At 32.3% G+C, this 16,607-nt stretch overlaps 3 protein-coding genes across 4 annotated transcripts; all 3 read right to left on the reverse strand.

Annotated features, from left to right (window-relative positions):
• Positions 1–3,707: 3,707 nt before the first annotated feature.
• On the reverse strand, positions 3,708–6,083 carry LOC145315859 (uncharacterized). Its single transcript, XM_080155989.1, has 4 exons — positions 5,367–6,083; positions 4,891–5,047; positions 4,452–4,563; positions 3,708–4,182 (listed from the first exon to the last, which is right to left on the reverse strand). Exons 1-4 carry the CDS (start codon positions 6,081–6,083, stop codon positions 4,020–4,022), a joined length of 1,149 nt encoding a protein of 382 aa, XP_080012115.1. The 3' UTR covers positions 3,708–4,019.
• Positions 6,084–10,349, reverse strand: Ntmt (N-terminal methyltransferase). Its single transcript, XM_080155990.1, has 7 exons — positions 10,245–10,349; positions 9,779–9,862; positions 9,221–9,355; positions 8,834–9,000; positions 6,913–7,031; positions 6,438–6,494; positions 6,084–6,216 (listed from the first exon to the last, which is right to left on the reverse strand). Exons 1-7 carry the CDS (start codon positions 10,333–10,335, stop codon positions 6,141–6,143), a joined length of 729 nt encoding a protein of 242 aa, XP_080012116.1. The 5' UTR covers positions 10,336–10,349; the 3' UTR covers positions 6,084–6,140.
• A 77-nt stretch (positions 10,350–10,426) lies between these two features.
• On the reverse strand, positions 10,427–15,998 carry LOC145315858 (uncharacterized). 2 transcript variants are annotated; one of them, XM_080155987.1, is made up of 9 exons: positions 15,880–15,998; positions 15,374–15,582; positions 15,038–15,146; positions 14,472–14,653; positions 13,578–13,767; positions 13,023–13,224; positions 12,603–12,785; positions 11,870–12,231; positions 10,427–11,610 (listed from the first exon to the last, which is right to left on the reverse strand). In XM_080155987.1, exons 2-9 carry the CDS (start codon positions 15,560–15,562, stop codon positions 11,357–11,359), a joined length of 1,671 nt encoding a protein of 556 aa, XP_080012113.1. In that variant the 5' UTR covers positions 15,563–15,582; positions 15,880–15,998; the 3' UTR covers positions 10,427–11,356. The 2 variants fall into 2 exon arrangements, with proteins under 2 accessions (XP_080012113.1, XP_080012114.1); XM_080155988.1 differs by having other exon boundaries at positions 15,374–15,579; positions 15,880–15,943.
• Positions 15,999–16,607: the final 609 nt, after the last annotated feature.

The raw sequence follows: 16,607 nt of genomic DNA on the forward strand, positions 1-16,607 counted from the left end.
ATTATTTGATGATAATTTACATTATTTAAGGCTTGCAAAGGTTATTATTAATCTGAAAGTAAATACCTTACTAAGAATGCCGTCCTTGACATTATTACATTTTATTTAAATTCTTTTAACTCAAGTCAAGGAATATATATTTTCTTGTTTAAAACAAGTTAAAATTTATTTACTCTCTTTGATATTCTAAAATGGTATTGCAAGAACGAGAGCAAAGTATGTTTAGCAACTTACTGCAGTTTTATTAAGATTATCTGTTTAATTACTGCACTAGATTTCTGTCAAATAGATAAATGAACAAGTTTTGCCTTTATTTGTAAAAAAAACAAGCCTAACATACAGTGTGTTTTTTTTATGAGAACTTTTTTGAAAGCAATTTTACCCCACTTATAGTTATCAGAATTTTATGATTAATGGCTTTTTTTCTTCGTTTTTTAATGCAATTAATGGAACACCAAAAAAATATTTCAGTTTTTGTTTAAAAAGTACAGTAAAATCTAAAATTCAAAACTTAGGTGTCAACATCTAAAAATGGTTTTAGCGCATTTTTCTTATTCACAAATATTCAACCTTTTGCAAGAATGGCTGCTAAACATTTCAAAAGTTGAGATACAGAGCTAAAAATGTATACAGATACTATTAGGGACATGTACTAGAACACATCAAAGTTTGAAGGTCATATCTCAACCAGGGAGGGAGTACTGGCTCCCCTAAGTCGACTACAGAAAATCCAATTTTTTTCTTGCAAAGGGTAGAAGATTTAGGCATAAGAAAAATGCGCTAAAGCCATTTTTAGATGTTGACACCTAAGTTTTGAATTTTAGATTTTTCTGTACTTTTTAAATAAAAACTGAAATATTTTTTTTGGTGTTCTATTAATTGCATTAAAAAACGAAGAAAATAAGCCATTAATCATTAAATTCTATAACTATAAGTGGGGTAAAATTGCTTTCAAAAAAGTTCTCATAAAAAAAATACACTGTATAATGCGATATATTCAGTAGCGGAGATCATATGCATTACGGAACACACTTAATTGTGTTAAAAACGGTACACACTTAATTGTGTTAAAAATTAAAAAAAACTTTGCTGAGTTCAAGATGCCAAAACTATATAAAAAAATGCAATAGTATATTAACTATGCGGTATAATACTGATTGATTACAAATTATCTAGGGGCGTATCCGTTAGTAAAATAATTTTGTACTAGAGGCGTTTTCTTTCAGTTTGAAACTTAACTTTAAAGTCAAACTAGCTGTGACAACGAAATTCGTATTTGAACTTAAATTCAAAAGCGAGGCTTTTCAACATTTAGTGTAAATCTAACCATCTATGCGGCGCTACGGATTACCATGAGGCTTAGCCCAATTTTCCTGTCTGTCTCAGATTTAGGAAGCGTCGCAACTCTTTGTCATTCAGGATCACAGTGCGTCTTTATCAAAATGGTTATATAAAACTAATTTAACATGAAAAAATCATAGGAAATGATATGATGCTTGAATATATATTTATTGTATCGTATTATCGATTTTATTATTTTTATTTTGTTATTCATGGAAAATTGTGTGTAATACGATGCAATACATTACTTTTCAGCATGGCTCAGAACCGGTTCTATCCAATGTTAATCGGTTAGAATGTCATACTGAAAAATGGGATTTGATGGCAGGGTGTTGGTATGCGCGCTGCGCTTAATAATATTGTCATCCTAGTCCATAATTGTTTGCTGCTTATTGTCTGTGAATTTTTGTAACGAGGCCTAAAATTGTCCAAAAGAATTATCAGACTAAAATAATGGATATAGAATACGTGGATACTGCGCCAGGGGAAGTTTTGTAAATCATATTATGTTACTAATATGAATGGTCAAGCAGGTGTGTTTGATGCAGGTTTGCCCGGGGACTTCTTCTCCATCTCCCCGGATAGGACCACTCCGGAAAAGCTTGCATCCTCGGTCCTGGTTACTAATATAGACCTCATATATTGGTCAATACATCTCACCAGCGTTTCAGATCAACATTTTAAAACATATTTTTGCTTTAAATCATGTGAAATGATACAAAAAATATTTTTTTAGATTTCTAGTACCAGCAACTACCGGCTAGAATCGTTTAAAAACTTTTTGGATCGGAAAAGAGCATTATGTGGAGAGAGGTTTCGTGATTTATTTCCATAGAAAAAAAAGCCAAAAAATTACTAAGCGGCTGAGCTGCCAGCCGTTAGCCGTTACTTTTCCAACTTTTTGTTCGATTTAGTGAAAATAGACCTACCAAGGATTACTCATGCAAAATTTTATATCGAAATTCGAATTATAAGTGCCATTTATACATTGATTACGAGATGGTTGCATTAAACCCCCCCCCCCCCCCCCTTATTGAATTTGATAAAATAAAATAAATGATATAAAATATTTTGCTTTTATTTGATTAAAGCTATATAAAAAAAGAAGGATGTTTGTCTATTTGTTAAGTAATAATAGTTTTTCAGTTTATTATATGGAAATAGACCGTTGCCAAATTAAAACATTACTTAAAAAAATCATTTTTAGCTAATCTGGAGCCGGAGCCGTTTTTAACGAAAAATACGGCTCCGGCTTCACCAAAAATGTTGCTGCTCCCGGCTCCGAAACGCTGCATCTCACCATGGTCAGTGCAGAGGATGGAGTAAAGACACTAAGTAATATTGGCTAGCTGGTAAGAGCATTTAATCAGGGTAAAAGAGACTCTCACTATATCTACGTAATTTATATCCATTCATATAATATCAGGGATTAGGGATGCAGAATCTTAATATTATTTTTAAAAATTACCTCAACTTTTTAGCATATTAGGTTAACATATTTCCGAGACTAAGACGACCTTGGATTCTTATAAGTTCCAATATTTTTTTTCATAAAATATATTTTTCTTCCCTACCCCTGGAACCTAATAGTCCAATTATCCTGTCATTATTTTTTTTTAGGAATGTTTTTTTTATATAATCAATTTTCTTATGCTTACCACATTATTGAAAAAATCTTTTAAACTTATGGCAAAACTAAAACACTCATATTTGACGAATCTCTACTTTTAAAATGGGAATCTTCTCTATAAAACAAGGATGACAACATCCATAAAAGCGAAGCTCTGAAACGATATGACAGACGAACATTAACTTTTGTTGAGTGTCAGAACTGAATATACAAAATATGAAAATAAAAGGTTTGACAAAATTATACGTAAATTTGTTGCAAAACTTCTTAAATACAGAATTCTGTTTAATGACATACTGACATTTTTAATACTTGATTATAGAGATGCTTCGCTCATAATATTGTACCTTATTGTAATAGGAATCAGTAATCAAAAAATCAGATCGATCGAATGATTTTATCACATAAAAAATTGTTATTAAAAAAGTACAAAAATCAACATGTTTAGAATGGACGTACGGACATCTTGATAACGATTATAGAGTTGCTACGCTTTCTAAGTCGTACCTAACTACTACAGGAATCACCATGCAAAGTTTGAAATCGATAGGACAATTTTAACATGCCTAAATTTACGAATAAAAGCTAACTATCTCGGACGGACGGACGGACGGACGGACCGACCCTAATTATAGAAAAGCTTCGCTTTTAAAAAGACCATATCGGTTTAGCGAGATCCTTGAATACACAAACAGACAAATATCCTGTTACTTTAAGAAAAGGATGATTAAACGTATAACTTTTTATATTTATTTCGTGAAAAAAAATGCATAATAAGTGTAGGATGTAATTATTTTGAGCGTATGTTCATAACAATAAAGAATACAAAACAACATAACATTGACTGTATATGAGGGAAAAAAACTTAAAAGAATTCTGTCTAATTTCAAATTCCTTATCACCCCATTGTTGTTGATAAAACTAAGGTTTATTCGATAAGACCCCATGGTTAGGTGATTATTGGCTATTTTTTCACTCGAACTTTCTGCTAATATGGGACGGAATAATAAATAGGTGTATACTGTACAGACAAAAAAAGAAGTTTTTATCACGTTTCACCCTCCTTATAAAAGTTATTGGAGTTGGGCATAGAAAAGAGAACTTGATTACGGCCAATAAATGGCAAGGACTTAATCTGAATATTTGAAGATTTCTCACAAAGGTACTGGATAAATTCTGGCAATGATGTTGGCTGGTCTCCGCTGGATAACCTGGTAATAGTTAAAAATTAATTGAATTTGTCTGTGTGTTTATCTGTACCTAAGGATCTCTCTAACCGCTACAACAATATTATCATTCTTTACAGTGTAGCTTCTCATAGCTCCTGGGAAGGTTATAACTGTTTGGGGGAGGGTTTGACCACCCTCCGAAGAGAATCAAATAGCCCCTAAAAGAAAATAACCCATCCAATTTTTTTCTTCTTTTCATATCTACATATATAAATAAAAAATTAGGGAGAGAATAAGTGTTGTAATTTTACCTTCTATTTGGAAATAAAGCTGAGAATACACAACATGGTACAAAGCTGACAGGAATACAATACAAGAGTCCAATGTCAATAATACACTCTGTAGCTTCGTCTGGGTGCATTCCTTAATACATAGGGTTACAATAGATTTACACCTGCATAATTAACATTGACATAATTAACCTCACTCTCCATTATCTAACCTAAAACCATCACAAAAATTTAATGTTTGATTGTTAATTAGGTGGAATTTTTTTAATGTAACAAACATTACAAAGTGTATGTTCAAAGTAGGCCTATTTAAAACAATATTCCAATACAATAAATGTTTTAGAGTGGCAAAAATAATAGGCTTTAAGGGAGTAAAATATTCAATGCTATTAAACTTTTTTTCAGACTGAATGAGAATGATTGGTTCACCCTTATCCATCAAATAACTAAATTTGTTTACCTATAATTAATTTTACATCCTTTACATCAAGATTGACATTTTGAAAGAAATCTTTATCAAACATTCTGGTGTGGTGGACAGGAGATTTGAGATCAGGATTCTTCTTTAAAAGTTTCACCTGCCATCTTTTCAGTTTTTGGGGTCGTGGGTCAACAATCTATATGAAAAAAAATATTTTAATTATGTGTTTGCTTACCTAAACTTTTAAAAATTACTTGAAGATTAGAGTAAAACACTAGAGGGGAAGAATTAAATAACTTCATCCCCTAACTCAATGACATTGTGCCGACTCTCAATTGGGTCATTGAATTTCAACGTAGCAAAAACAATATGCTAGAAGACTAAAAAGGTAGTTATGAAAAAGGGTAGTTATCTGTATATACATCTATACTAGAGATCTGTTCCTTAAATGTAATTGTAAATAGACTTTTTATCTCATTTCTTAATGATTTAAACAAGATTAGGTAATACATCACCTGGCAATTATATCCCCTCTTGACAGCCAGCTCAAAGGCCAGATCTCCACGACCGCCAGCAACATCCAGAATTATACCTGACCTCAGATAATCATCCCCATATTGATTGACCAACCAATTGGTGAATTCTTCACATCTTTTGGTTGCAGGATGTAACCCGTTTTTTTCAGAGGAAATGCTCTCATCATCAAATTGTATTTCATGTTCTAGTATTCTTCGTTGTATACGCTCTTGTACATAATTATTCCGACTAGACTTTAATTTTTTTGAATTAGTTTCATGCAGATAGGCACAATTTGTAGTCTCACATTTTCCTGTGTTTACAAAATATTTGCAGGGAATATTTGATTCTTGTGTTGATTTATGTTTGTTATTAATCGGTGGAATTGGTTTAAAAGCTGTATTATCTTTAGAAATATCACTCCATTTGTTGATAAAAGTATAATCTCTTACTGAAAACAAATCTTTGTGCCAGGTGCCATGAAACTGGACAATGTCCCCGTGATGAAGCTTATCATCACCCCTGTTTGTTTTATCCCACATACAGCTGGCAAGATCCCAGAATTTGAAAACTAAGTTTTTCCTCAAACAGTTGTTGTCTTCGCTTTGGGAATCACTAATGTCATTATTTGCAATAATATCAACAAACATCATTTTCTTGCTAAGCTTGCGTAGGTGAACTATTTGTCCTGTGACAATAGTTTCGTTTGAGTCCATTTTATCTAATGCGTTATTGTGAGCAGTGGTGGGTGGTTGAGATGATATGTCGGTGAGTCATGCACTAGGCTTTTGTCTGAGGACAAACATCTGAACTTGATAGATATCCTTGGGAAACTTGTTTTGTTTGAACTCCTTTAATTCAACATTTAATGACTATTTTGTTCAAATTATATTTATAAACCATTAAAGAAAAAAAAGAGTTTGAAAACTTAACTAGGTTTTATACAACAAGAAGACAGTTCTGAAAAAATTGTCCCTTAAAACGATCCTAGATCATTAATTGTCCAACTCATTTCATCTCATAATTTATAAAACAGGAGTAGGTATACTGTAAGTATGTCATCAAATATTTCCTTTAGTATATAAAGATTAGCCTTGTCAAACAAATCTTTTAGAAGCTTTGGAGGCCTTTACGAAACAAATGGTAAACAAGAAAGAGATTACAGTGTGTCTTGTGTAAAAATTTAAAGCACATATTTATTTTATTTTGTATTTATATTCAAAATGCTATCTAATCCACCTCGATTGTATTATACCTAGGTAGTTAATTTTATTTTTCAAATTTTCAGGAATAGTCCCTTTCGTAACATCGCCCCATAAGGGGCGATTCGTCGTATTTTTAAAATGGCTTTTTATAGGTTACTATACCTAATCCCAGTACTTTAACTCTTTTGTTGAGTTTTTTTTTGTGTTTTAGGTTTAGATTGCAAAAGTGGTGCACTCTAAAAGCAAAATTGTAAGAAAGAAAAAAAAGAGTATAAAGAAAAAATGAAGCTATGAGGTTCAATTGTAGCGCGAGGCACTGTAATATGGGTCTTGGTTATGCCTAGTGACAGAGCTGTCTTCCTCGTCCTTTTCCACCTTCCCACTGCTGGTCACGTTCTCCTTCACAACAATCACACCACGTGTCACTAAGGCTGACTTACAACGGTCCAACAGCTCAACCTGTAAATACATACGTCATACATGTACAAATACATATTTGTTAAAGTATTTTATAAAGGTCTATACATACATCATTTGGGAGCCCCTTTTTAACATTTAACCCCCTCTAGTTTTTCAATGTCATTTTTTTTGTAGGTAAGATGGAGAGCTGTGACTTCATGACTTTTTAAGTTTAGTAATTATGCGTCGGCAAGAGTTGATTTTATTAGGATATCTGGTCTGTGTCGGTCGTGGTGTCCGGTCAAAGTCGGTTGGGTAGCACCAAAATTTAAAAAAAATTCTAAATAAATCTTAATTTCTACATTATGACTTTTGTATATAAGGTAGAAACCTAAATTTTTTTTGTGAATACTGAGATATCAATGACCTTATGATAAAAGTGGTGTTATGACCGTTTGACCACACCCTGACCGATTTTATGACCGATTTTTGTCCGGCTTTTACTACAGACATATATCATGAATATTGTGGCTTCTATTACAACTAGAGACCTATAAATTTTTTTGGTAAATTCTTGAGCAACAATAAACAGATAAAAATATTAATTGGCGCCGCCAACCGCCGTTTTACCGCCGTAACCGCCGAAAATGGCGGTTTCCGTTATTTGCCGTTTTTCGGCAATGATCAGAAAAAGTAATTTTTTTGTTATGAAAAATAAAAGTTCGTCCTAAAATTTGGTCATTCTAGCTGCAAAATTGGCCGCTCTACAGCTGTTTTAAAATTTAGCGGCTGGCCGCTAAAAAGCGGCTAAGGAGCGGCCTGACTGCTATGACTAGAAAAAGTAATTTTCTCTAAAAATACACATGAACCACCAGAAAAAATTTTTACGTCTTTATCTCTAACAGAAGCCGAGATATATTAAGGTGGGAATTGGGGCCCGATCTGTAAGGGTTAAAGAAAAAAACATGTAAAACTCTAAAGATTTTGAATTTCTGTTTTCGATTCAGATTTTTATAACTATTGTAAAACTATTACCAGGGAGATCTGACTGTTTATTGCACTAGTCCCCAAAAGAGAACTATCCACGAACAAGAGCAAGTGATTCTAAGCATCTTCCAGCATTGACCCGTAGTATTTTTTTTAGTAAATATACTAGGTTTATGTTTAATATTTACTTTATCGACTAAAAAGTTATGTTTCACCATGGTTTTATATGAAAAAAAACTTTGAAATGTTAAGCATTATTTGGTGCAATATCATCAAATGTTTTGATGAATTCAAACTGTTGTTTAAAAGCTTTGACACAAAAGTATATTATTGTGATTAAAATGTATATTTAGAAAAAGGGTTGGTAACTTGTAAACAGTTTAATTAATGTACTTTTGCAAATTACAACATTTGATGCTTTTCTGCAGTGTTATTTTATTTTGTCCTTTGAACTCAACAAAGCATTTGATGATATTGCTTTAAAAATTGATTTACATTTCAAATTTATTTTTCATATAAAACCATGGTGAAACCTAACTTTTTAGTCGATAAAGCAAATATTAAACATAAACCTAGTATATTCACAAAAAAAAATACTATGGGTCAATTCTGGAAGATGCTTAGAATCACTTGCTCTGGTTCGTCGATAGTCCTCTTTCATATTAACGTTTTCTTAATTGTTGGCTAAAAAACTTTGTGGACTTTTATGGAAAACTAATATGAGTAAGACTTGGAAGGAAGAAAAAGCAGGCTTGACAAGGACTTTTATTGAATTTTGATTAGTTTGTTCATAAAGTTGAGTGTCCAAACGTATCCCTGAATAGTACAATACATACAAATCAATTTCATTTTTAAAAGATAAGATTTATTCTCACCAAATGTTCATCAGTAAGATGTCCAAGAACCCACTGAAACCAGATAACATCGTAGGTGTTTTGTGGAAACTTGAAATTCTGAAGGCCCGCACAATACAGGTTGCCAACACTGGACACACCTGCCAGGTATTCCTTAGCCTTCACCAGGAAGTGCTCGTCCTGCTCAACTAAGCCAATTACAACAAACTTTTACAATTGGTTAATATATGGTTGAAGTTATACTATGAAATATGGAATGAACAATAAGTAATAAACATTGAGCTAGCAAAGAAATACCTATTATTACGAACACTTTACTATAGGCAATACGAAAACGACTTTTATTTACTTTACTTGCATGACTCTTTTAACACATTAAATAGTATGAATACTATGACAACATTTTACCTAGATCAACAGTCTGAAAATACTTTGATAAAAGATGTTTTGTAATTCTTCCAATTCCGGCTCCACAGTCCAGAGCTCGAACTTTTCCAGGACCGTCTTCGTCTTTGAATAATAATTTCAACAGTTTACTAGAACCTGAACGTCAAAAAATAATTATAAAAACTTCTCATTATATAATATGAAATATTAAGGTAGGTATCTTTGTTTGACAAAAATGAAAATACTAAATAGGAAAAGTTGCGCTTTTCAGGGAAACTTGGTTTATGTCCTTTTTTAAAGCTAATGACAGTGCATATCTTCAACCAATAATTAAGACTCAAAGAGGCTAAAGGTGCAGTAGACTAATAATGTTGTTTTCAGATTTAGCCATACATTTATAAAGTTTTCTTATTGATATGGAGACAATTTTAAAAGTTTAAGATATTATCTTTTTTCTTGAAATAGTTATGCACTAAAATATCCCTCAGTTTTATATCTTTATTTGCAAACCATTTGTAAACCTTTCAGTAACTTTATATAAGTTTTGGTGACTTGAGTGCTGAATAACATTATACTAACCTTCTATATCAATGTGTGAAATTTGAGCAAATCCACCCAACATACCATCTATAGTTGGCGTTACATTCTCCCAATAACTAGCGGCCTTAGTGGCAATTTCTTTTTCAACGCATATTCAGTAACTACCTAGGTACTTGACAAGTAGCTTTTTCAATGTTATACTTAATGAAGGGCGTGCAAAAGTATAATTTCAGAGGCCTGCTTTTTAACCCCTCAAGTTTAAAAGCTCTTGACTAAACCCTGAGCACCCCATTGAATACCTGGTACAATAATGAGTTTTATGCTGAAATTGTTAAAAAAAAAGAATATTTTAAGGTATGTATTATTATATTGTAGTTTATGTTCTATTTGTATTTATTTGAATACCTTTGTTAGGTAAGACATATATAAGTTATAGGTTATATAACTTTCTCTATAATTATCTATTGAAAACATTAGTGGTTTTGTTGGGTAGAAATGAGAAATTCCTTATTATAGTATTCAATATCAGTTTGATCCGTTTTCTCATTACATTTTACTATATCTACACATTTCTCTGTGGTTGTTTCAGATGTCATTTTTATCTAAAATCATAAGTTTAAATAAATAGGTAGAAATTAAATATGATATAATATAATTTTTTATTAAATTCTGTAATAAAATAACAAATTTAACTAGATTACATTTATTATTTTTGTCTTTTACTTTTTACACAACACCCACATCAGCGGCAGGTGTATGACAATAAGAAAACCTGCAAGACAATTGATGAAAAGAAACAAAATATTACAATAATTTAAAAGAATTTTTAGCAAAAAAAGGAAAAAATTTGCAAGTGCCATATCGCTGCCTCTGATTAATATACAAATTCTGTGTAAAAATAATAAGTATCATTTTACAATAAATAGATAAGCATTATACAATTACAATTCAATTCATCACAATTATAATAAATAAGTAAAACCCTTCACCTTGAAGGAGCATTTAGTTGGTAATAAACCAATATCTTTAAATAACAAAAATCAATGAATTAGAAATTTTTTTTCAAGAACATTACACTAAAAATTTTGTGATTAAGAAACCAGGTGATACCATTTCTAACTTGTTTCAAAGAAATTTGTCTACAGTCTAGCCAATCATAATCTGTTGCAATTTTCGGGGATGATGGTCAGCAACTTATGTTAAAAACAAGTGGAGAAAATAGTTACCTACTTAGACAAATGATAAATATATAAATTGAATAACAAAAGACTGAGTGTGATGGACAATAAATTTTGAACTTTGTTTGCATAGCTAGGGATTGGAATATCAGACATTTTGTTAATAATTTTATGGTAGTAGGATAATAAAAAAAACAATAATAACACACAAAAAAAAAAACTACCTAGTGAGTACAGTACATTACAACCAATAGTACTTTAAATAAAAAAAAGTTTAACATGATAAATATATGAATATTGCTTTTCGATTAAAACAATTTGATTTTAATTTAAACAGGATTAAGTTATTGAAATTATCATCATAAAACTGTTGATCATTAATATAGAAAGCTATTTTTAATTTTATTTTATCTTAAAAAGTAAATAAATATTGCTATTTTCAAATAGTTTCAACTGTTCCGTTGCAATGACTGCAGGATTCGAAAGCAGACTTTCCAGGACTCTGCGCCTTGTCGCCCATTTTCAGAAGCATGGTGCGTGCGCCACGGGTCAACCTGCCGCTGGCCTCTGCTGGCAGGTCACTGTCGTGGCTGTGCTGCTCTGCTAAGGCCAGAAGGTGTTCCATTTCTTTCTCTGGTTGTGTTGGTTTATAAATGGGTTCTGTAGCTGGAGTATAACGGGTTATTCTATCACCTAGAAAACGAATTAAGGTAACTATGCAATATTAATAATCTTTTTTTGTCCCTTGGCCTTTTAAAAAAATTAAGACCCAAAAACACTAAACTATGTGAAGTTAAATAATGTTAATATTAACACCCAACTAAAACTCGTATAGAGAATCCCTGAAAGGGAAAATCCAACTAGTTCCGCCATATACGAAATTAAAAAGGGAAAAGTTAATGTGTCTGATTAATTTGCAATACGATTACGCAAACATGTTGTGATTTTTTACCTGGGAGTTTATCACAAATTCTTCTTGTATTAGCTTCAATACTGGCACACAGTGTGCCTAAATCTTTAGTTTCATCCACATGGATTTTATTTTGACTTGAAGTTGCTTCCATTCCATCGTGAGGCGCTGGTGACGTTGCTCGGGGCAGCATACTGATTAGCATGTTATCAGCAACGTTCAACTTGGTGGCAAAATCCTTGCGCTCAATGATCATTCTCCTGGCCGTGTGCTCAAGCTGGTGGGTTCTGGATTCGAGTGACTGTTTGTTTCTGGTGAGCTCCTCAAGTATGACGGTGCTGGCCAGGAACTTGCTGCGCCAGATGTCAGACTCCACGTGGAGTGCTTCTTTTTCCTCCCAATCCCTAGGAATTTTAAAACATTGTAATTATCAAATATCAAAACATAGGAACAACGTTTGCTCAACTTTTTTGATTAGAATCAAATGAGTCAAAAATCTGGAAAGGGCAATTATCTTGTATAGGTACTATTCTAAAATTTAAACTAAAAGTGTTTAGGTATAAAAAAATAGCATTTTTGTAGGATTATTGATATTCACGGATTGTACAATTACATACTCGACACGTAGTTATTAATAAACTCAATAATATAGATTTCATGATACTATTCTTCAATAAATTTTTTTTTAGTACATTCCAATATTAGACAAAATGCTCCAATGGGCGTCGATTTCGTCTGATTATATAATGTATATCTGTTAAAAAATCTACATTACCTAGAAATTTTGTTGTTGTAATGAATAAGATCCGCAGCTAGCCTTGCCTTGTCCTGAGTGAGAAAGTCTAGCCTGGCCTCAATATCCTCTCCGACACTGGCCACCAGGAGGCTCTTCAGCTCGCTGTTTACCTGGCTCTGGATGCGCAACTGCTTCTCAGCTTCCGTCAGCGCACTTCTTAACCTAGAAGTACATTAGTAAATTTTAGGCAAACAGCACCGTGTGTTAAGCTGCTGTTTTTGGTTGGATTCGGCTACTGCTCAAGCGAAAAAAGTTTTTACTCCGGCTATAGCAAAAAAATGCGGCTCCAACTACAGAAACAAGAGCCTTACAATATGGAGAACCTAACAACAACATGAACATTTATATTTTTTAAACTCTCGAATGATTGAAAGTGGGGGAGGGGCACTTATAAACTACCTGTCTAGCTCTCTCTCCTTGGCATCCAACATTATCCTGTAGTTTGTCTCAAGCATTGGATTCATTTCCAGACCATCAGTTTCATCTTCAAGTTCATTTGTATTCTCTTTTACTGAGGTGTTAAACCTATCTTCACCCAGGTTAGATATAGCTTCTGGAGACTTTGGGTTGCTGGCAGTTGATTGTGATCTTTCTTTCTTTCCTAATCATAATATCAAAATAGAAATTTGTAACAATTTTTAGATAATTCAGGCGATTTATGAAATATTGAATTGTTTTGAATCAAATCTTAAAAATGGGGGTAGTCGAATGTGATGAAAAACTCATTCCACAAAAAGAGTTACTGCACTGAGATTTTTTACTAGTTGTTTTTATGTGATACTGCAAAACTATATGTACAACTATAAAAAAAAACACGAAACAACATTTTTTGTTGTCAATTTTCAACAGTTTTGATGCTTATCGACGCAACGGCACCGTTGTACCTATTGCTGTACCTATCTCTTTTATAGGCAGACTTTCTTTGTGGCACATCCGCCCTTCCCCTTTGAATACCTGTATTTGTAAAGACCCCAAGATTGGGTGCAAAAACGCTCTTCTCTGGGCTGGACCTTGTTGACCTTGGCCTACCGCTACCGTTTTTGTTGACCAGGGGCGACACGGCCCCCTTGTAGGGTTCACAGGGGACAAATCTGGCCTCCTTGGATTTCTTCACGGCTGGCGGATAGGTACCTTTAGGATACACCTAGAAAAAATATTCATTTAAAAATGTTTTTTTTTGAAGCAAACTTGTGTCAAGGGGGGGGGGAAGTTCTGACACATTCGCGTAAACCTGGTATATAGGCTTTAATTTTGGACTGAGAGGATAGGTTATTAGGGATAAAATCATTCTTATATGATGAATTTTACCAAGTTTTGAGATTTTTTGGATAGGCCACCAGGTTCAGGAGCTCCAGGCCTCCAGGTGGTATCTGTACAGGTAAAACTGATTTTTTTTTTAAAGAGTTAGAGGTAAACTTATAAAACAAAATATGCATCTTTTTGAATGTTATTCACATATTTGAAGAAAAAAAATGCATATTTTGTTTCATAAGCTGAACTCTAACTCTTCAAAAAAAAATTTTTTTTTCAGTTTTACCTGTACAGAAAACACCTGGAGGCCTGGAGCTCCGGAACCTGGAAGCCTATCCAAAAAAATCTTAAAACTTGAGAAAATCCTTTATCATATAAGAATGATTTTATCCCTAATAACCTATCCTCTCAGTCTAAAGATAAAGCCTATATACCATGTTTACGCAAATGTGTCAGAACTTCCCCCCCCTCCCCCCCTGTTAAAATAACATCAATACCTATACCTACCTAATTCTTTTTTAAAAATTATGTTCTTTTTCCAACTTTTTTACTGTACAACAAAAGGTGTTTTCTGACTCTTTTAGTAAAAAATATTACCTTCGCCTTTTCCTTCACCAAAGTTGACCTTGGAATAACAGGTAGAAGGTCAACCTTATCAGAAATAGGAGGAAGCTTGTCCAGCGCCAACCCTGTGTCTGGTAGAACTACGCCAGTCAACATTTCAGACGAAGTTTTTACCATGACAGGTTTCTCCATTCCATCTCCATCTTCTCGTCTACCTGAATAATAAATTAGATGCATTAATATCTAGGCTTAAGAATTTAAAGTTAATATTTTTTAAAAAAAATATGCTGATTCTTCAAAAGAACTACGAACACAACGAAAACTATTTGCATGAACTTTTCATTCTGGTATCCTCGGTGTATAATATTTAGTTCAAATTTTATTTTATATGTAGGGATCATATGACAATGTATCCAAATTTCATTATTAAAGCTGTCATGTACTTATAACAAAACTTTCCTTTCTATGACTGAATTTAGCTTTTTAAGCATAAAATTGACAAAAAGTGTTTCTAGGCCTACTTATAAACTAAAGTTTTAAATTTGACTTGTCCTGTTTTTTGAGAAACCCAAAAATGATCCCCACAAAAACTTCCTAACCTTGATTTTTAACATGTCTTAATTGAACAGGATCGTTCGTTGTATTCAACATTTCGGATTTATTTCCATCCATGTTTTTCTGTTTTTCTTTCAGAGCATCTTGTTCAACCTAAGGAAATGTAAAGTTTAATAAGTACAGAATACATTCATTCTTATATAAAAGTATCAGGATTCAGGATGTATGTATAAATAATTTAGATAAAATCATAGTCTATGAGCAAAAGTAAATAGATTAATTAATTCTATAGGAACTTATATTTTCCATAAACAAAATTAATAAAAAAAATTTTAATAGGGAACCCTAAAACATGATTTACAATAAAACTAAAAAGTAACCTGTACGATATTCGTCTCTGTTGCTTCCAATCCCTGCTTATCCACATTTTCTTCAGCAAAATACTCTCGAGTTTCTACTCCTTTAGATGGAAGGGAAGCATCCCCTGTGTCCTGTAGTGAAGCTGGGGCTCCTCCTACCTCCCCCTCGTCCTCGGAGGATACTAGCGCCCCCATTAGCAAGTTCCACATAGCTTCATCACAACCGACTTCTAAAATATATTGACATATATAATTTAATCATATTTAAAGCTTTAGTATGAATTCGAGATTTGATTACTAAAATGAACTTTTTAAAAACTTTTTAATGACATACCTACAGAATTAAAAATATTCTAAATGCCTAAACCTTTAATAAAATTCAAACATTTTCGGAAGTGTATTTCTAGTGTGATAAACTTCAATTAAAAGAAAAAATTCTTTTGGTGCTTATACTCGAAACGACACAAATCCGGCCCCTTATTTACTTTTATTTAAATATATTAGGAGAGGGACTAGCCCTTTATTACCTTTTCTATCCAAAAAGAAAAATGTAGAAAGCTAAATTCACTGCCGCATCTTATATTATTAATCTGAAATTATTATTTTATTATCACACAAGTTTTAATTGTAGTACATCTCAGTTTCCTCCTTAGGTAAGCAAAGCAGTATTCAGTGTGGCCACAACCAAAAAAATACTGATACTGAAGAAAAAAAAGGAAATACTGAAAATACTGAATCCTAAAATAAGAAAAAATACTGAAAATACTGAAGAAAAAAAGGAAATACTGAAAATACTGAATCCCAAAATAAGAAAAAATACTGAAATACTGAACAAAAAATACAAATACTGAATAAGTATTTTTTTTATATGATTCCTCATTTCAAAATTTCATATATCATACCTTTATAATTTGGGGGATATTTTAAAGACCTTTTAATTTTGCCTCTTAGATTTTCTTGCACCAATTAAGCAGAAAATGACTGATTAATATTTTAGATGATTACAAAACTTTAATACTTTTTAGTTAATTTAAGAGCATGCTAAAAAACTTTACCTTTAATAATCATTCAAAGTACTCACCTTAGATTATTCATTCTATTAATAGACAAAAAAAATATCTGAAAAAAATACTGTAGGTATAAAAGCATCTCAAATATCTAAAAAATTTATATTTGAGATGAAATTGAAAAAAAATGTATATTACCATCATAGACGTCCAAGCTTTTTATTTTTTTTTGGGGGGGGGGTAAAATT

The sequence above is a fragment of the Acartia tonsa genome, chromosome 4 (genome assembly GCF_053477335.1).
Source record: "Acartia tonsa isolate MP-2025a chromosome 4, ASM5347733v1, whole genome shotgun sequence".
Lineage (NCBI taxonomy): Eukaryota > Metazoa > Arthropoda > Copepoda > Calanoida > Acartiidae > Acartia > Acartia tonsa.